At 45.5% G+C, this 22,384-nt stretch overlaps 1 protein-coding gene across 1 annotated transcript in view; it reads right to left on the bottom strand.

Annotated features, from left to right (window-relative positions):
* Positions 1-22,384, bottom strand: part of LOC142488297 (SCO-spondin-like) — a 403,111-nt gene that overhangs the window by 64,370 nt on the left and 316,357 nt on the right. The window contains exons 91-99 of the mRNA XM_075588669.1: positions 21,846-22,013; positions 21,143-21,274; positions 16,395-16,635; positions 15,611-15,763; positions 14,971-15,017; positions 13,683-13,853; positions 9,148-9,315; positions 7,578-7,736; positions 5,572-5,702 (exon numbers count right to left, since the gene is read on the bottom strand). Coding sequence (XP_075444784.1) covers positions 5,572-5,702; positions 7,578-7,736; positions 9,148-9,315; positions 13,683-13,853; positions 14,971-15,017; positions 15,611-15,763; positions 16,395-16,635; positions 21,143-21,274; positions 21,846-22,013 — 1,370 coding nt within the window. The remainder of the gene's footprint in view (positions 1-5,571; positions 5,703-7,577; positions 7,737-9,147; positions 9,316-13,682; positions 13,854-14,970; positions 15,018-15,610; positions 15,764-16,394; positions 16,636-21,142; positions 21,275-21,845; positions 22,014-22,384) is intronic.

Genomic DNA, 22,384 nt, shown 5'->3' with positions numbered 1-22,384 from the left:
TTGGAGTGAAGGAATGAGGTGTCCGTTCTGGGGAGAGCAGGAATTCTGTATATTGGGACATCTCATCAGGAATGAGAGTGAAGGAGTGAGGTGTCCGTGCTGGGGGGAGCAGAGAGCAGGAAGTCTGTATATTGGGATATCTGATCAGGAATTAGAGTGAAGGAGTGAGGTGTACGTGCTGGGGGGAGCAGAGAGCAGGAAGTCTGTATATTGGGATATCTCATCAGGAATGAGAGTGAAGGAGTGAGGTGTCCGTTCTGGGGAGAGCAGGAAGTCTGTATATTGGGACATCTCATCAGGAATGAGAGTGAAGGAGTGAGGTGTACGTGCTGGGGAGAGCAGAGAGCAGGAAGTCTGTATATTGGGATATCTCATCAGGAATGAGAGTGAAGGAGTGAGGTGTCCGTTCTGGGGAGAGCAGGAAGTCTGTATATTGGGACATCACATCAGGAATGAGAGTGAAGGAGTGAGGTGTCCGTGCTGGGGGGAGCAGAGAGCAGGAAGTCTGTATATTGGGACATCACATCAGGAATGAGAGTGAAGGAGTGAGGTGTCCGTGCTGGGGAGAGCAGAGAGCAGGAAGTTTGTATATTGGGACATCTCATCAGGAATGAGAGTGAAGGAGTGAGGTGTCTGTGCTGGGGAGAGCAGAGAGCAGGAAGTCTGTATATTGGGATATCGGATCAGGAATGAGAGTGAAGGAGTGAGGTGTCCGTGCTGGGGGGAGCAGAGAGCTGGAAGTCTGTATATTGGGATATCTCATCAGGAATGAGAGTGAAGGAGTGAGGTGTCCGTGCTGGGGAGAGCAGAGAGCAGGAAGTCTGTATATTGGGATATCTCATTAAGAATTAGAGTGAAGGAGTGAGGTGTCCGTGCTGGGGAGAGCAGAGAGCAGGAAGTCTGTATATTGGGATATCTGATCAGGAATGAGAGTGAAGGAGTGAGGTGTCCGTGCTGGGGGGAGCAGGCAGTCTGTATATTGGGACATCTCATCAGGAATGAGAGTGAAGGAGTGAGGTGTACGTGCTGGGGAGAGCAGGAAGTCTGTATATTGGGACATCTCATCAGGAATGAGAGTGAAGGAGTGAGGTGTCCGTGCTGGGGAGAGCAGAGAGCAGGAAGTCTGTATATTGGGACATCTCATCAGGAATGAGAGTGAAGGAGTGAGGTGTCCGTGCTGGGGAGAGCAGAGAGCAGGAAGTCTGTATATTGGGACATCTCATCAGGAATGAGAGTGAAGGAGTGAGGTGTACGTGCTGGGGAGAGCAGAGAGCAGGAAGTCTGTATATTGGGACATCTCATCAGGAATGAGAGTGAAGGAGTGAGGTGTCCGTGCTGGGGAGAGCAGAGAGCAGGAAGTCTGTATATTGGGATATCGGATCAGGAATGAGAGTGAAGGAGTGAGGTGTACGTGCTGGGGAGAGCAGGAAGTCTGTATATTGGGGACATCTCATCAGGAATTAGAGTGAAGGAGTGAGGTGTCCGTGCTGGGGAGAGCAGAGAGCAGGAAGTCTGTATATTGGGGACATCTCATCAGGAATTAGAGTGAAGGAGTGAGGTGTCCGTGCTGGGGAGAGCAGAGAGCAGGAAGTCTGTATATTGGGACATCTCATCAGGAATGAGAGTGAAGGAGTGAGGTGTCCGTGCTGGGGAGAGCAGAGAGCAGGAAGTCTGTATATTGGGATATCTGATCAGGAATGAGAGTGAAGGAGTGAGGTGTCCGTGCTGGGGGGAGCAGAGAGCAGGAAGTCTGTATATTGGGACATCTCATCAGGAATGAGAGTGAAGGAGTGAGGTGTCCGTGCTGGGGGGAGCAGGCAGTCTGTATATTGGGACATCTCATCAGGAATGAGAGTGAAGGAGTGAGGTGTACGTGCTGGGGAGAGCAGGAAGTCTGTATATTGGGACATCTCATCAGGAATGAGAGTGAAGGAGTGAGGTGTACGTGCTGGGGGGAGCAGAGAGCAGGAAGTCTGTATATTGGGACATCTCATCAGGAATTAGAGTGAAGGAGTGAGGTGTCCGTGCTGGGGAGAGCAGAGAGCAGGAAGTCTATATATTGGGACATCTCATCAGGAATGAGAGTGAAGGAGTGAGGTGTCTGTGCTGGGGAGAGCAGAGAGCAGGAAGTCTGTATATTGGGATATCTGATCAGGAATGAGAGTGAAGGAGTGAGGTGTCTGTGCTGGGGAGAGCAGAGAGCAGGAAGTCTGTATATTGGGATATCTGATCAGGAATGAGAGTGAAGGAGTGAGGTGTCCGTGCTGGGGGGAGCAGAGAGCTGGAAGTCTGTATATTGGGATATCTGATCAGGAATGAGAGTGAAGGAGTGAGGTGTCCGTGCTGGGGAGAGCAGAGAGCAGGAAGTCTGTATATTGGGACATCTCATCAGGAATGAGAGTGAAGGAGTGAGGTGTACGTGCTGGGGAGAGCAGGAAGGCTGTATATTGGGACATCTCATCAGGAATGAGAGTGAAGGAGTGAGGTGTCCGTGCTGGGGAGAGCAGAGAGCAGGCAGTCTGTATATTGGGACATCTCATCAGGAATTAGAGTGAAGGAGTGAGGTGTCCGTGCTGGGGAGAGCAGAGAGCAGGAAGTCTGTATATTGGGACATCTCATCAGGAATGAGAGTGAAGGAGTGAGGTGTACGTGCTGGGGAGAGCAGAGAGCAGGAAGTCTGTATATTGGGATATCGGATCAGGAATGAGAGTGAAGGAGTGAGGTGTCCGTGCTGGGGAGAGCAGAGAGCAGGAAGTCTGTATATTGGGGACATCTCATCAGGAATTAGAGTGAAGGAGTGAGGTGTCCGTGCTGGGAAGAGCAGAGAGCAGGAAGTCTGTATATTGGGACATCTCATCAGGAATTAGAGTGAAGGAGTGAGGTGTCCGTGCTGGGGAGAGCAGGAAGTCTGTATATTGGGACATCTCATCAGGAATGAGAGTGAAGGAGTGAGGTGTCCATGCTGGGGAGAGCAGAGAGCAGGCAGTCTGTATATTGGGATATCTGATCAGGAATGAGAGTGAAGGAGTGAGGTGTCCGTGCTGGGGGGAGCAGAGAGCAGGAAGTCTGTATATTGGGATATCTGATCAGGAATTAGAGTGAAGGAGTGAGGTGTCCGTGCTGGGGAGAGCAGAGAGCAGGAAGTCTGTATATTGGGACATCTCATCAGGAATGAGAGTGAAGGAGTGAGGTGTCCGTGCTGGGGAGAGCAGGAAGTCTGTATATTGGGACATCTCATCAGGAATGAGAGTGAAGGAGTGAGGTGTCCGTGCTGGGGAGAGCAGGAAGTCTGTATATTGGGACATCTCATCAGGAATTAGAGTGAAGGAGTGAGGTGTCCGTGCTGGGGAGAGCAGAGAGCAGGAAGTCTGTATATTGGGACATCTCATCAGGAATGAGAGTGAAGGAGTGAGGTGTCCGTGCTGGGGAGAGCAGGAAGTCTGTATATTGGGATATCTGATCAGGAATGAGAGTGAAGGAGTGAGGTGTCCGTGCTGGGGAGAGCAGAGAGCAGGAAGTCTGTATATTGGGATATCTGATCAGGAATTAGAGTGAAGGAATGAGGTGTCCGTGCTGGGGAGAGCAGCAAGTCTGTATATTGGGATATCTGATCAGGAATGAGAGTGAAGGAGTGAGGTGTCCGTGCTGGGGGGAGCAGAGAGCAGGAAGTCTGTATATTGGGACATCTCATCAGGAATTAGAGTGAAGGAGTGAGGTGTCCGTGCTGGGGGGAGCAGCAAGTCTGTATATTGGGATATCTGATCAGGAATGAGAGTGAAGGAGTGAGGTGTCCGTGCTGGGGGGAGCAGAGAGCAGGAAGTCTGTATATTGGGATATCTGATCAGGAATGAGAGTGAAGGAGTGAGGTGTCCGTGTTGGGGAGAGCAGGAAGTCTGTATATTGGGACATCTCATCAGGAATGAGAGTGAAGGAGTGAGGTGTACGTGCTGGGGAGAGCAGAGAGCAGGAAGTCTGTATATTGGGACATCTCATCAGGAATTAGAGTGAAGGAGTGAGGTGTACGTGCTGGGGGGAGCAGAGAGCAGGAAGTCTGTATATTGGGACATCTCATTACAGAGCGCATTGAAGTAAAGAACATGCCGCAACGCTGCCAAAACCAGGCTCTGTGTGTTATACACAGCCCTCTAACAGAGGCAGATCTCATGCACAGGAGCTGCTGTTATAAGTCACTGCTTCATTAAGAACATGCCCAGCACTTATTAACCATTGGGTATTGTCACCAAAGCACCTCCCTTGGCTTATGTTCCCTGGGAAAGTTATACGTGAGTACTCACCTGTGGGCAGTAACAGCCAGGCTGGGTTATACACAGGGACTCACCTGTGGGCAGTAACAGCCAGGCTGGGTTTTACACAGGGACTCACCTGTGGGCAGTAACAGCCAGGCTGGGTTATACACAGGGACTCACCTGTGGGCAGTAACAGCCAGGCTGGGTTTTACACAGGGACTCACCTGTGGGCAGTAACAGCCAGGCTGGGTTATACTCAGGGACTCACCTGTGGGCAGTAACAGCCAGGCTGGGTTTTACACAGGGACTCACCTGTGGGCAGTAACAGCCAGGCTGGGTTATACACAGGGACTTACCTGTGGGCAGTAACAGCCAGGCTGGGTTATACACAGGGACTCACCTGTTGGCAGTAACAGCCAGGCTGGGTTATACACAGGGACTCACCTGTGGGCAGTAACAGCCAGGCTGGGTTATACACAGGGATTCACCTGTGGGCAGTAACAGCCAGGCTGGGTTATACACAGGGACTTACCTGTGGGCAGTAACAGCCAGGCTGGGTTATACATGAGTACTCACCTGTGGGCAGTAACAGCCAGGCTGGGTTATACTCAGGGACTCACTTGTGGGCAGTAACAGCCAGGCTGGGTTAGACACAGGGACTCACCTGTGGGCAGTAACAGCCAGGCTGGTTTATACTCAGGGACTCACCTGTGGGCAGTAACAGCCAGGCTGGGTTATACACAGGGACTCACCTGTGGGCAGTAACAGCCAGGCTGGGTTATACTCAGGGACTCACTTGTGGGCAGTAACAGCCAGGCTGGGTTACACACAGGGACTCACCTGTGGGCAGTAACAGCCTGGCTGGGTTATACTCAGGGACTCACCTGTGGGCAGTAACAGCCAGGCTGGGTTAGACACAGGGACTCACCTGTGGGCAGTAACAGCCAGGCTGGGTTATACTCAGGGACTCACCTGTGGGCAGTAACAGCCAGGCTGGGTTATACACAGGGACTCACCTGTGGGCAGTAACAGCCAGGCTGGGTTATACTCAGGGACTCACTTGTGGGCAGTAACAGCCAGGCTGGGTTACACACAGGGACTCACCTGTGGGCAGTAACAGCCTGGCTGGGTTAGACACAGGGACTCACCTGTGGGCAGTAACAGCCAGGCTGGGTTATACACAGGGACTCACCTGTGGGCAGTAACAGCCTGGCTGGGTTATACACAGGGACTCACCTGTGGGCAGTAACAGCCAGGCTGGGTTATACACAGGGACTCACCTGTGGGCAGTAACAGCCAGGCTGGGTTATACACAGGGACTCACCTGTGGGCAGTAACAGCCAGGCTGGCACTTGGGCACATCGAGGCAGATCTCGGGGTTCTGTCTGGCAGAGCAAAGTCCATCGCAGGGAGAGCCGCACGAGCTGAACTCAAAGGGGGGCTGACAGCTTAACTCTGCGAGTGAAGGGGGGGACAGTGACAGTAATAGCACTATAGGGTGACAGTAATAGCACTATAGGGTGATAGTAATAGCACTATAGGGTGACAGTAATAGCACTATAGGGTGACAGTAATAGCACTATAGGGTGACAGTAATATTACTATAGGGTGACAGTAATAGCACTATAGGGTGACATAATAGCACTATAGAGTAACAGTAATAGCACTATAGAGTGACAGTAATAGCACTATAGAGTGACAGTAATAGCACTATAGGGTGACAGTAATAGCACTATAGGGTGACAGTAATAGCACTATAGGGTGACAGTAATAGCACTATAGGGTGACAGTAATAGCACTATAGGGTGACAGTAATAGCACTATAGGGTGACATTAATAGCATTATAGAGTGACAGTAATATTACTATAGGGTGACAGTAATAGCACTATAGGGTGACAGTAATAGCACTATAGGGTGACAGTAATAGCACTACAGAGTGATAGTAATATTATAGAGTGACAGTAATAGCACTATAGAGTGACAGTAATAGCACTATAGAGTGACAGTAATAGCACTATAGAGTGACAGTAATAGCACTATAGGGTGACAGTAATAGCACTATAGAGTGACAGTAATAGCACTATAGAGTGACAGTAATAGCACTATAGGGTGACAGTAATATTACTGTAGGGTGACAGTAATAGCACTATAGGGTGACAGTAATAGCACTATAGGGTGACAGTAATAGCACTATAGGGTGACAGTAATAGCACTATAGGGTGACAGTAATAGCACTATAGGGTGACATTAATAGCATTATAGAGTGACAGTAATATTACTATAGGGTGACAGTAATAGCACTATAGGGTGACAGTAATAGCACTATAGGGTGACAGTAATAGCACTACAGAGTGATAGTAATATTATAGAGTGACAGTAATAGCACTATAGAGTGACAGTAATAGCACTATAGAGTGACAGTAATAGCACTATAGAGTGACAGTAATAGAACTATAGGGTGACAGTAATAGCACTATAGAGTGACAGTAATAGCACTATAGAGTGACAGTAATAGCACTATAGGGTGACAGTAATATTACTGTAGGGTGACAGTAATAGCACTATAGAGTGACAGTAATAGCACTATAGAGTGATAGTAATATTATAGAGTGACAGTAATAGCACTATAGAGTGACAGTAATAGCACTATAGTGTGACAGTAATAGTACTATAGTAATAGTACTATAGAGTGATAGTATTAGTGCTAGTGTGACAGTTATATCATTATAGTGACAGTAATATTATAGAGTGACAGTAATAGCACTATAGAGTGACAGTAATATCATTATAGAGTGACAGTAATATCATTATAGAGTGACAGTAATATCACTATAGAGTGACAGTAATATCACTATAGAGTGACAGTAATATCATTATAGAATGACAGTAATTGCACTATAGAGTGACAGTTATATCATTATAGAGTGACAGTAATAGCACTATAGAGTGACAGTAATATCATTATAGTGTAACAGTAATATCATTATAGAGTGACAGTAATATTATAGAGTGACAGTAATAGCACTATAGAGTGACAGTTATATCATTATAGAGTGACAGTAATAGCACTATAGTGTGACAGTAATATCATTATAGAGGCAGTAATATTATAGGGTGACAGTAATATTATAGGGTGACAGTGACATGAGAATAGGATGCCCATGACGATTATAGTCTGACAGTGACAGACTGATACTGTGCATATGAAGAGCTTGTGATAGGTGACTGATGTGTATGTACTGTCCCAGTCTTATAAGGTAACAGTGACAGGTCCATGACAATAGGTCCATGAGTCCACACATAAGGTGACCAGTAACTGTCCCTCTCACCAGAGCATTGGGACAGGTTACAAGCTTGGACTTCACTCCCCAGCTTCTCGCACGTTTCTCTCCCATAACTCGGGTCCTGCTGGTCTCTGTAGCGGTACTGGAGCAGAGAGTGACAGGAACAGTTGGTCCATTCACTCCATGGCCCCCAGGAGCAGCTCCCTGGAGAAAGAGAAGAAGGATGAGGGGGAGGAGAGGGAGGAATGAGAGAACATGTACAGATCTGACCGCACAAGGTCAGATCGACCTTATTTTGGTGGGACTAGACATGGACAGATCTGACCGCACAAACACACACAGAGACTAGACATGGACAGATCTGACCGCACAAGGACAGATAGACCTTATTTTGGTGGGACTAGACATGGACAGATCTGACCGCACAAACACACACAGAGACTAGACATGGACAGATCTGACCGCACAAGGACAGATAGACCTTATTTTGGTGAGACTAGACATGGACAGATCTGACCGCACAAGGACAGATAGACCTTATTTTGGTGGGATTAGACATGGACAGATCTGACCGCACAAGGACAGATCGACCTTATTTTGGTGAGACTAGACATGGACAGATCTGAACGCACAAGGACAGATAGACCTTATTTTGGTGGGATTAGACATGGACAGATCTGACCGCACAAGGACAGATCGACCTTATTTTGGTGAGACTAGACATGGACAGATCTGACCGCACAAGGACAGATAGACCTTATTTTGGTGGGATTAGACATGGACAGATCTGACCGCACAAGGACAGATAGACCTTATTTTGGTGGGACTAGACATGGACAAATCTGACCACACAAGGACAGATAGACCTTATTTTGGTGGGACTAGACATGGACAGATCTGACCACACAAGAACAGATATACCTTATTTTGGTGGGACTAGACATGGACAGATCTGACCACACAAGGACAGATATACCTTATTTTGGTGGGACTAGACATGGACAGATCTGACCGCACAAGGACATATAGACCTTATTTTGGTGGGACTAGACATGGACAGATCTGACCACACAAGGACAGATAGACCTTATTTTGGTGGGACTAGACATGGACAGATCTGACCGCACAAGGACAGATAGACCTTATTTTGGTGGGATTAGACATGGACAGATCTGACCGCACAAGGACAGATAGACCTTATTTTGGTGGGATTAGACATGGACAGATCTGACCGCACAAGGACAGATAGACCTTATTTTGGTGGGACTAGACATGGACAGATCTGACCGCACAAGGACAGATATACCTTATTTTGGTGGGACTAGACATGGACAGATCTGACCGCACAAGGAGAGATAGACCTTATTTTGGTGGGGCTAGACATCTACAGATCTGACCGCACAAGGAGAGATAGAGGTCCCTATTCTGAGGCTTCACAGAATTAAATGTGTATATCTCTTCACTTCTAAGTTTCTGTCCATCCTGTGTTTTCAACGACACATTACACCTGATACTGTGTGTGGTGTACTCATCTCTCTCCGGTCTCTCTCTTATCTCTCCCTCGAACGGTTTTATCTGGCTGTTCTCCCCCTCACATCTCTCCTCCAGTCCCTACCTTCACACGGCTGTGTGTAGCACGCGCCCGTATCCACACGCTCACTGCTATTGCACGGCAAGTCCGGGGACTCGAGGACAGGACAGTCACACCTCCATGTCCGGCTGCTTATGCCTGTGCCACAGGTCCGAGAACATGGGCTCCAGTCTGACCAGTCACACCAACCACCTGCAGGTCAAACTGCTGTATTACATCACTGAGCCGCCGGAAGGTGTATACAGGGCCTTCCTTCCATCACTTTGAGGCACCACAGGGGTGAGATACCTTCATATTATTATGCGATAGCAATGTATTTATGCTAAAATATTGAGCCATACATATTTATATATCAGTATGTTTTACTGAGATGTACCAATGACAATGTCTGCGATGTTCTGTATAGCACCTGGAAATATTAAATAATACATTGTTTTACTGATAGAGCACTGACAGTCTACCACTCACTTAATATAGAATTTTCCAGGCACGAGTCCCTGCCCCGTAGAGCTTACAATCTAATTTTGGTGTGTGAGGCACAGGCAGATAAAGTGATCTGCCCAAGGTGACCAGGACACCAGTGTGTAAGCCGGGCTGCCCGCATTCAGTGGCATTGTTCTCAGTTATCTTCTCAGGCCAGGACAGGGCATGTTCAGTCCCCAATATCATCAATTTAATCACAAATTGCTGATACAATTAATAATAGAATACTCAAAGTGTAAGGTGAAAACCCTTAATACTAAGTAGATGAGCGCATTAAATCAGCTAGCGCTCATGCCCTATTTAACGTGGCTTTAGTTGGCATGTACATCTTGTTTTCATGTATGTTCAGGCTTACATAACAGAGGCAAACACTGATAAACACGATCACTGATTACAATGACTGTTTTGAATGATGGTTCCCTTTGGAAGCATAGTATTTCCATGTTGACATGTAACTGTTGGATCACACCTGCTCTGGCTGTGCATGATTCAGTCTGGAGGAGACTCTGCATTAGTTACATTTCCCTACTCACCTGGTATAAAACAGGGAATTTGAGGGGCTTTTGGAAGCCGAAGTACAACCACAATTCCATCAGACTGGATCACATTGGGTCACTTTAGTGTCACATGTTACTCCATTCCTGGTCTTAATATGCCATGGATTTACATAGTTACATAGTTAAATAGTAGATGAGGTTGAAAAAAGACATAGGTCCATCAAGTTCAACTTATGCTAAATTTAGACAACAGATACTTTATCCTTTATCTATACTTACTTATTGATCCAGAGGAAGGCAACCAAAAAAACCCATTAAGGGGAAAAATAAATTCCTTCCTGACTCCAAGAATTGGCAATTGGATTAATCTCTGGATCAACATCCTTCCCATGTATACTTATTTGGTATATCCCTGTATACCTTTCCCATCTAAAAAGATGTCCAACCTTTTTTTGAACAAATCTATTGTATCTGCCATCACAGTCTCCATGGGTAATGAATTCCACATTTTAACTGCCCTTACTGTAAAGAACCCTTTCCTTTGTTGCTGGTGAAATTTCCTTTCCTCCAACCTTAAGGGATGGCCCCGAGTCCTTAGTACTGCCCGTGGGATGAATAGTTATTTTGAAAGCTCCTTGTATTGTCCCCGAATATATTTGTATATAGTTATCATATCCCCTCTTAGACGCCTCTTTTCTAATGTAAATAAATCTAATTTAGCTAGCCTCTCATCATAAGTTAGATTGTCCATCCCCTTTATTAATTTGGTGGCCCTTCTCTGCACTCTCTCTAGTTCCAAAATGTCTTTTCTTAGGATTGGTGCCCAAAATTGTACTCCATATTCTTGGTCTTACTAGTGCTTTGAAAGGGGCATAATTATGTTTACTTCCCTTCCATCCATTGCCCGTTTGATACAAGATAAGATCTTGTTTGTCTTTGCAGCTATTGCATGACATTGGGCACTATTGTTAAGCCTGCAGTCTACAAGCACTCCTAAATCCTTCTCCATCAAGGATTCCCCCAATATATCTCCATTTAATTTGTAAGTCGCCTTTTTATTCTTGCATCCCAAATGCATAACCTTACATTTATCTGTATTAAACCTCATTTGCCATTTACCTGCCCACGTTTCCAGTCTCTCCAAGTCCTTCTGAAGAGAAATTACATCCTGCTCTGATTCTATTACCTTACACAATTTAGTATCATCAGCAAAGATGGAGACTTTGCTCTCGATCCCAACCTCAAGGTCATTAATAAACAAGTTAAAAAGCAGGGGTACCAGTACCGATCCCTGAGGTACTCCACTCACGACTTTAGCCCAACCTGAAAAAGTTCCATTCATGACAACCCTCTGTTGTCTGTCCTTTAACCAGTTTTCAATCCAGGTGCATATATTATTACTGAGTCCAATTTTCTTTATTTTGTACACCAACCTCTTGTGTGAAACCGTATCAAAAGCCTTTGCAAAATCTAAGTAGACCACATCAACACTACCCTGGTCTAAATTCCTACTTACCTCCTCAAAGAAACAAATAAGGTTAGTTTGGCAAGATCTATCCTGTATAAATCCATGCTGACTATTACTAATAATTTTGTTTTCCATTAGGTATTCCTGAATATTATCCTGTATTAAACCTTCAAGTAGTTTCCCTACTATTGAAGTCAGGCTTACAGGTCTTTAATTTCCAGGTTGTAACCTAGCTCCCTTTTTAAATATAGGCACCACATCTGCTTTACGCCAATCTTGTGGTACTGAGCCGGTGGAAATGGAGTCCTTGAATATTAAATATAATGGTTTGGCTATTACTGAACTTAACTCCTTGAGAACTCTTGGATGTATGCCATCGGGGCCAGGTGCCTTATTTACTTTAATTTTTTCAAGTCGCTTATGAACTTCTTCCTCAGTAAACCAATTGTTCATTAATGGAGGTTGTGGCTTCCTCCTGCGGCACTACTATTGAACTTGATTCTTCCCTGGTAAACACAGAGGCAAAGAATTTGTTTAATATCTCAGCTTTTTCCTTATCTCCAATAATCTGCCTACCCATCTCACACTGAAAGGGTCCTATATTTTCTTTACTCATTTTTTTGTTATTAAGGTACTTAAAGAACTTTTTAGGGTTGACCTTACTTTCTATTGCAATCCTTTTTTCATTATCCATTTTTGCTAATTTGATTGCCCTTTTGCAATTTTTGTTACATTCCTTATAATGCTGATACGATGCTTCCGTCCCTTCTGACTTAAAGAATCTAAACGCCTTCCTCTTCTTGTCCATTTCCTCCCCTACCTGTTTTTTTAGCCACATTGGTTTTGACTTATTTCTTTTATACTTATTACCCAAGGGTATTCACTGATAAGTGCACTTTTCTAACAATGTTTTAAAGACTGCCCATTTATCTTCTACATTTTTCCTGCAAAAACATCATCCCAGTGTATTACAAGTAGATTAATCCTCAGTTTATTCAAATCTGCCTTTCTAAAGTTTAAGGTCTTTGTTGAACCCAAGAAATCTATTTTTTGATAATTTATTTAAAATGAGACTATGTTATGATCACTGTTACCCAAATGTTCCAGGACTTGAATATTTGTTATTATTCAAATAACACAGCTCTCTACTCTTATTCAAAGTTACACAGCAAATAACACAGCTCTCTACTCTTATTCAAAGTTACACAGCAAATAACCAGCTCTCTACTCTTTTTCATCATTAATGTACAGTCTATTCCAGTCTATCAGTATATATTAATACAGGTGCATCGACGAGTATTCTACCACTTGCCTTAAACTTGCCTTGGAAAATCTGGGGCTATCACCAACAAGACCCAGGTGCATGCTGGGTACATGCTGCAACATTTCAGTGACATTTCTGCAGAGACTAATGGCCCATTGGATTAACACAGCAGGGGTCCCTGGCAGTCCCATTCAGTTTGAATGGGACTGCCAGGGACCCCCGCTGTTAATCCGATGGGCCATTAGTCTGTCTGCAGAAATGTCACTGAAATGTTGCAGCATGTACCCAGCATGCACCTGGCATGTACCCAGCATGCACCTGTGTCTTGTTGGTGATTGCCCCAGATTTGTTTTAGAATACTTTATGTGCGCTTCTAAAGTATCATGTGGTACAATACCAGAGGAGGGAGTAGGGGGTACAGTATGATACCATATAATGCACCAACATGCAGCTGATATGTTACAAGTGTCGAACTTCTCAGGGTTCTTCATCAGGTCTCTGGGAGGTTTCAAAGCTTGTAACATGTCCACTATTTGTTAGTCCGATACAAGTTATCACATGACCTACTCCTTATCCCTACTTTGTGATCTACTACATGGAAAAAAAGGACCAACTCGCCCCCCCACCTTGCTATGCCTGAGATATCCTGACTTAGCATGTGTTTAATGGCTCCATGGGATTCAACATTTCTGCCCCTCTGGCAGTGAAAAGGTTAAGAGGCTTTTCTTGGGACCCACCACAGAAGTTTGTTTCTGAAATGAATTACATTCTACTTATTTTGCTAAACATTTCTAAACTGTGCCCATCGCCATCTATTTCCTGAAATGAGCACACCGTCACATCTCACCTTCACACAGCCTATTGGTACATTCCTGTCTCTCTGTGTCTGGGCCCTGGCAGACTGAACCATTGTTGCGAGGGGGAGGATCGATGCAGGCCCGTGTACGGATTTCCACACCTGTACCACAGGTCACTGGGCAGTCTGACCATGGAGACCAAGGAGTCCAACCTCCATCCACTGAGGGAAGATGGAAAAACAAGTGTCAGGTCACTCCTCGACTGAGGGGAACAAGGCCACAGGACCCAGCTCTACTAAACAGTGCTTCCTAAGGGGATTATGCAACGCGTTAGGGATTTTAAAAAATCCTCCGGTTTTGCCGAATCCACGGATATTAAAACCCTCCACCAGATTGCAAAGAAATCCATGGATTGTCATCTTAGAATCCTCTAACGGTTTTCTTTATCCGCTGATTGTATCCAAATGGCATTTTTTTATTAATCCGCTCAGATTGGAACTGGAAGAATCCGTCCACGGATTTTACACCGCGGATCGGATTTTACACCGCGGAACGGATATTACACCGCGGAACGGATTTTACACCGCGGAACGGATTTTACACCGCGGAACGGATTTTACACCGCGGAACGGATTTTGAATGGAATGCTGGGGAAATTCCGGGGGAACGGATATTGACAGTTTCGCCCGTCACGAGTTTGACCCACAGAGATCTGATGGTTTGAACTGTCCTCAATAATATTACTACAGGAACCAATGGGAACGTCATAGTGAACTGTAAGATCCCTGGGAGACGTTCCTTTCACACCAGCTGTATGGTTGCAATTTGCAGACCAATGCAGATAGGCTGAAATCTAAGCCAGGCTGACAATGCACAATATCCAAATTACCTCCCAAATTAGGCACACCCAGTGGCCTTGTACAAAATCTGAAAAGGTATTTCTAAATATTCTACGTTTTGACAACACCAGCCATTATAAAGAACTATTATTAAAAAAAAATATTAGTATGATTATTATTGACCAAGGCCACTGGTTGTGCCTATTTATTGAGGTATTCCTCCCAGTATTACCACTCAGGATTATTTTGTTATGGAGCCCTCATGGCAGACGTCTGGAGATAACAGAGTGCTCTCTATATAACAATTGCTGCACCTATAACCGCCAGAATAACCAGTTTATTCTTCTTCCCCTCGGAGTACTGCTACTGGTTGGCTTTTTTATTGAAACAATTGTTTTTCAGAGTTTTGTTTTAAAGGTAAATTCACTATTGCAAACGTGTACTAACTAGTCACACTCGCGTTATGTCAAGACATCAGCTGAGCCTGTGCAGGACTTACCTCGACACTCAATGTCCTGGCAGTAATTTCCTTCAGGGGTGCAGATACTAGGGAGAAGGACAAAGTGAGAGAGAGGAGAGAGAGGAGAGAGAGGAGAGAGAGGAAAGAGAGGAGAGAGAGGAGAGGAGAGAGAGGAGAGAGAGGAGAGAGAGGAGAGGAGAGAGAGGAGAGAGAAGAGGAGAGGGAAGAGGGAAGGGTTTAGAGGAAGGGAAATATTTTAGAACCTTTTTGATATGTCAAAATTACTGAATAACAAGAACTGGTAACTGATCCAATGATGCACTGAACAAGCCCCTGCGCTTTATGTACAGAGCACTGTAAGCTCATTGTAACATACTATATACAGTATTATACTGTATTGTACTATAATGCAGCATAGTATGATATCATATAACATTATATAAAATAATATATTCTATAAAATAGTGTTATATGATATCATGTAATATATAGTAATATATTGGTCAGTTCATACCATGTCCCCGACTTCTAATGATTATAGACCAGGACATGATATGAATTGATCAGCAGCTCTATAATGTTTGTTCTTGGCTCTCCTCGTGATTTATCCCCAGAGATGTTCACCAGCTCCAGCAGAGCATTATATTGATGGACACAGGGAGATAACTTGGAGACTGACCACTGCTGACACTCTCCCACCAGCCAGACGTCCCCAATACGACGCTCAACGCCCTGGTGTGGGCACAGCTGGGGGCACGTTCCCTGATAACATGGGCGAGTCTGGGTCTCAGAGGCTTGGCACGCTTTGCTTGGTGACCCTGAGGTGGAGGACCTGGGAAAGGGGACAGAAGAGGGACAATTATCAACCAAACAAGTCTAGTTATAAATGAAATGGGGACAAACTTGGCCATATTCAGTAAGAGGCGATAAGCCTTAAGGGACCATTCATTTGAATCGGACATACGGTGCTTTAAGGCTTAGCACCATTTAGTGAATCTGAGACACTTTAGGGTCTATTAATGAAACTGTGATAGTGCTGATAGCGAATGAATATCCCCCTTTGTCTTTAGGAGGTAATATTGTTTCTGTACAATAATTGCTGCTTGTATTAAAGGCGATCTTTCTAAATGCTGTCTCCATGTAGTCATCAGTACACAAAACCTGCCTGTAGCGGCATCTAAAACACACCACGAAGATGTGTTTGTGTCCCTACATTGAAGCAACCGGAGGTATTTTTAACATGAGTAGCAGGGAAAGTTCCTGTACTTTGCATCCGTTAATGATTTGGGATTAGGGATGATGGGTTTCTGGACTGCACACAATATACCTCTGCCCCCTAACTGCAGGTCAGCCGCGTGATCCAGGACTGGATCCTTTCCACACGGTGACCTGGAGTTACTTGGCAGGTAGGTCAATCTGTCAACTAACCTGCAGGTATGTCAACCTTGCACTTCCAGCCTCACCTGAATCGGGTCTGAAGGCCACTTCCACAGGTGACACTGCACTGAGACCATGTGGACCACTGACTCCACTTACAGTCCGAGGTCAGACAGGTCTGATTGGTGCAGACCAGGTGCCCGTCAGAGCAGGTGCAGTTGTTGCAGTTTTCCTGGACGTAGCTTCCCGGAGTCCAGCTCTGGCCGTGGGTATCCGTACACTCGCAGTGTGAGGCTGGGACACAGGCCCCATCCTGCTCTAGCAGCCCTGAGCAATAGAAAACATGGCTCAGAAACCTTCAGAAAACTATTGGGAAACTGCTTAGTGTGTTAAATACCAGGTCCTTATGGCTGTGAGGGAGGGAAGTGATGTACAGTACAGGGCGGGCAGTGTCTTGGGTGTGTCCCAACTACTACTGAGACGGCATCCAGGGTGAGCAAGCTTCGGCAGCGGCCTGCACCCAGCGATCTAGGAGTCCCCTGTATCCCCCTGTATCCCCCTGTTCTGATAAGTTACTGCTCTGTTTGTGCTTGTGTTGTCCCCTTCTGTTTAGTAACCTCTGTGTTCTGCCTGGTGTTTGCTATCCCAAGTAGTCTGGTCAACCCCGTACTGCGACAGGCCCCTCCATTACTGAGACAGTAGATACAATTTTATAGCTGCTTGCGATATACATGGGGTGACATGTTAACCCCTTCATTGCTATATTGCTCAGCGGTATATTACACCAGCGCTAACCAATCATTGATCATTATATCACAATGGTCTGACCAGATACTACTGAAATGTCTCAGTCAATGATAACGCATTACATCACAATGGTAACTGATTACATCACAATAATAACGCATTACATCACAATGGTAACTGATTACATCACAATGATAACGCATTACATCACAATGATAACGCATTACATCACAATGGTAACTGATTACATCACAATGATAACGCATTACATCACAATGATAACGCATTACATCACAATGATAACGCATTACATCACAATGGTAACTGATTACATCACAATGGTTTTCCTTGTAGTGATGGTGAGCGCATAGAGATAAGAAAAAGGATAAACACATGTTTTCGCCCGTACTTGGAGCTGTATCAGAGTGAGGGAACCATCCGTATCTCCCCTCCTACCATCCCTGGGTATTATCCCTTGAAGTGGATCTTTGAAGAGAACAACTCTAAAGAAACCCTGATGAGATCGGCTCACACTTGCCCGTGTGAGTAGATCTGGCATCAGCCTTTCTTTGATATAGTCCATCATCCTTTCCCTGTGTATATATATGTGATATATCCAGTGGGTTAATATTTACACTGTGTTTATCCTTTTTCTTATCTCTATGCGCCCACCATCACTACAAGAAAAACAAATGGGTGGAGGTCAAGGAAGGATCTCCTTACGGTTGAGCTGCAATTTGAAGGGCCAGTATACTATTTTTTTGTTTTAGGCTCCTACTATCTTTAGAATTTTTAAGTGTTGAGGGGAGCGCCATCGTTCTTTCCACATATCTACATCACAATGGTTAACTGATTACATCACAATGGTAACTGATTACATCACAATGGTAACTGATTACATCACAATGGTAACTGATTACAACACACCTACCTCTACTCATCCCCCTCATCCCCCTTATGCCTTTCTCTCTCACTTTGAATCCTGGCTCTCTTTCTTTCTCTCCTCAGACTCCCCTGTTCTTCTCCTTGGGGACTTCAATTGCCACATTGATGACCCCTCTCTCTCTTGGGCTTCCCGCTTTCTTTCTCTTACCTCTTCTTTTGGCCTTCAACAGTGGACTGCAGCCAGCACCCACAAGGATGGCCACTACTTAGACCTGGTTTTCACTAAAAACTTCTCTCTCTCTGATTTCTCCATTTCCCCTTTTCCTCTCTCTGACCATCATCTCATCTCATGCTCTTTATCTCGCTTCTCCCCTTCTCCACCTCCATCTACACCCCGGTTCTGCAGAAACCTGCGCTCTATTCACTTACCTGACTTTGAGTCCACTTTACACTCCTCCCTCTCCTCTCTCAGCTCTGCTACAGACCCTGACAACCTGGTCAGAAAGTACAACTCTGTCTTGTCCTCGTCTCTTGATCTACATGCCCCGCTTTCTCTCTGCCGCCCTCGCCCTTCTAACCCTAGACCCTGGCTAAATTCCCACACGCGCATGCTGCGTTCCTCCACTCGTTCCTCTGAACGCCTCTGGAGGAAGTCTCACACTCTCGCAGACTTCCTTCACTACAAATTTATGCTATCCTGTTTCAACTCTGCCCTCTCGCAAGCTAAACAAGCCTACTTTTCTGCACTAATCAACATGCACAAGTCTAACCCACGCCGACTGTTCTCTGTCTTTGATACTCTACTCAAACCACCCTCAGCTGCCTCTCCTTCCTCCATCTCCGCTCAGGACTTTGCTGACTATTTTAAGGAAAAGGTGGAATCCATACGGCAGAACATCCCCTCTGTTTCTTCCCCCCATCCTACACCTCTTCCTAACTCTCCTCCTGCCTTCCTTGAGTCTTTTTCCACTGTCTCAGAGGAGGATGTGTCGCTGTTGATCTCCTCTTCTCCCTCTACCACTTGCCCTCTTGACCCCATTCCCTCCCATCTCCTAAAACCTCTAGCTCCTACTATAATCCCTACGCTTACACACATTTTTAACTCCTCCCTCTGCTCTGGAATCTTTCCATCCTCCTTCAAACATGCAACAGTCATACCATTACTCAAAAACAGCAAGCTTGACCCTACCTGTCTTTCTAACTATCGACCTGTCTCCCTCCTGCCTTTTGCCTCTAAACTACTTGAACGTCTTGTATTCTCTCGCTTGCTCCATTTTCTCAACACCTATTCTCTCCTAGACCCTCTACAATCTGGCTTCCGCACTGCTCACTCCACCGAAACAGCCCTCACCAAAATAACTGACGACCTCCATGCTGCCAAAGACAGAGGTCATTACACTCTGCTCATATTGCTCGACCTCTCTGCAGCATTTGACACCGTGGACCACCCTCTTCTCCTCCACATTCGCCATACTCTAGGTATTCGGAACAAAGCTCTATCCTGGATCTCATCCTACCTCTCCCATCGTACTTTTAGTGTCTCTTCTGCTAACACCTCCTCCTCCTCTATTGATCTCTCTGTGGGGGTACCCCAGGGCTCTGTCCTGGGACCTCTTCTCTTTTCTCTGTACACACTCTCTCTAGGTGACCTAATAACATCTTTTGGGTTTAATTATCACCTCTATGCCGACGACACACAAATATACTTTTCAACACCTGACCTTACACCTGCTGTACAAACCAAAGTTTCTGAATGTCTCTCTGCTATATCATCCTGGATGGCCCTCCGACGCCTTAAACTCAACATGGCTAAAACAGAGCTCCTCATACTTCCTCCCAAACCTGGCCCTACTACCTCCTTCCACATTACTGTTGGAACTACAATCATTCACCCAGTAGCCCAAGCACGCTGCCTAGGGGTCACGTTCGACTCCTCTCTCTCATTCGCCCCTCACATTCAAAACATTTCTAAAACTTGTCGCTTTTTCCTCCGCAATATAACTAAGATACGCCCTTTCCTCTGTTGTTCGACTGCTAAAACTCTGACTCAGGCCCTCATTCTCTCCCGTCTTGATTACTGTAACCTCCTGCTGTCCGGCCTTCCTGCCTCTCACCTGTCTCCCCTACAATATATCCTAAATGCTGCTGCCAGAATCACTCTACTCTTTCCTAGATCTGTCTCAGCATCTCCCCTCATGAAATCCCTCTCCTGGCTTCCGATCAAATCCCGCATCTCACACTCCATTCTTCTCCTCACTTTTAAAGCTTTACATTCTTCTGCCCCTCCTTACATCTCATCCCTAATTTCTCGGTATGCACCATCCAGACTCTTGCGTTCTTCTCAAGGATGTCTTCTTTCTACCCCCTTTGTATCTAAAGCCCTCTCCCGCCTTAAACCTTTTTCACTGACTGCCCCACACCTCTGGAATGCCCTTCCCCTCAGTACCCGACTAGCACCCTCTCTATCCACCTTTAAGACCCACCTTAAGACACACTTGCTTAAAGAAGCATATGAATAGCACTGTGGATATTCTAAACACGATACATAATGCTTGGCCCCCTGCAGACGCACTTACCAGAACTCCCTCCTACTGTCTCTGTACGTTCTCCCTACCTACCAATTAGACTGTAAGCTCCTCGGGGCAGGGACTCCTCTTCCGAAATGTTACTTTTATGTCTAAAGCACTTATTCCCATGATCTGTTATTTATATTATCTGTTATTTATTTGATTACCACATGTATTACTACTGTGAAGCGCTATGTACACTAATGGCGCTATATAAATAAAGACATACAATACAATACAATACAATACAATCACAATGGTAACTGATTACATCACAATGGTAACTGATTACATCACAATGGTAACTGATTACAGCACAATGGCCTGACACATTACCCAAAGTTAATTGATGACATCACAATGGTTAAATAACTACAGAAACCTATAAATACAGTAATGTATGGTGGTATAATGGTTTTAACTACTGTACACTAACCATTGATAACAATGCACAATAAAACAAGAATAATATATATGAACTACATTACCCAGTAACTGATCCCAGCCTCTCTCCAAGCCAGGATACCACAATGGCTTCAGCTACCATACCCATATTACAAGGACATTATACATTACTGTACATACATAGACCAGTCAGCTGGCGGACAATGAATACAATGTGAGCTTTAACTTACCATTAGGACAGCGGCACCCTGGTTCACAGACCTTCCCGTCCTGGCACTCGATGCCTTGCTGGTAGTCAGAGCAGTGCCGCGGACACTTACTGGCACATTCCACATTCTCCATGCCAGGCGGGCAGCCCTCAGCTTCATATATCAAGTCCATCAAGGGAAGAACAGAAGGCAGGAGAGATGGTTTAACCTCACCCCACCAACGCGTGGGGAGACCCACGAAACGGTTGGTGTGATGACGACTACATTAGCCGGTGTCTGTACTTTGCCCACGTGAAATGGTGCTTGTGCTGCTAGGAATTATTACCCCAAACTCCCTACTAATTACAGGATCACACATAATGCAGCAGCAGTGTGACCAAGTAAAAATAAATGTATGTCAGCACGGTGACAAGACGCCAGTCCCTGAACTGGGATGAAACAATGAAGTAATACATTCTGAAGTATTTATTTATGGAGAGCTGATGAAATACATTTAATTTCCCTTTGTTGTGTTAATAATTAGGTGCGTTGTTGCATGCTGCTTATTCTTTAAATATTAACACTATATTCTCTTTATAAAGGAGGGTGTTACGTTGGCTGGATGCCCATCCAATGATAATGCTCCCCGGGTCATGCATTTAATAATGTGTAGTACTGCTGTGCGATCTGTGTTATACGGTATAATAAACACAAGAACATGTCCGCTCCTGATCGCTGGACTTACCGCAGGGTTTAGGGTTACAGATCCGGACATGGTATTTTTCTCCAGGACAATCCTTGCCTCCGTTTTTCGGTGGGGGGCTGGTGCAGGACCTGCTCCTCACTGACTTGCCCCCCCCACATGTGCGGTCACACCAGGACCACGGGCTCCACTTAGACCATGTGCCATCCACTGCCGTACAATGCAAGAAAGATACAGGCCGGGGTTGTGAGGACCGGGGTTAAGGGTGAAAGTGGCTAGTCTACTGCATTGAGGGTACTGCAATTCTCACGAACGAGTAACACTGATGAGCAATGTCACTAATATTCCACAGTCAACGTGTTTTACATAAAAAAAGTAAATAGTTTAGACCAGTGGTTTTCATCCTGTCTTCTTTGGAACCTCCGGGTTCTGGGGGAGGTTACCAGAGGGGGAGGTTACTAGGGAGGGAGGTTACTAGGGTGGAGGTTACTAGGGGGGGAGGTTACCAGAGGGGGAGGTTACTAGGGAGGGAGGTTACTAGGGGGGAGGATACCAGGGGCATAGGTTACCAAGGGGGAGGT

Source organism: Ascaphus truei, chromosome 2 (assembly GCF_040206685.1).
Source record: "Ascaphus truei isolate aAscTru1 chromosome 2, aAscTru1.hap1, whole genome shotgun sequence".
Taxonomy (NCBI): Eukaryota; Metazoa; Chordata; class Amphibia; order Anura; family Ascaphidae; genus Ascaphus; species Ascaphus truei.
The sequence above is the reverse complement of the archived record's forward strand: the minus strand, read 5'-3'. Positions and strand labels throughout refer to the sequence as shown.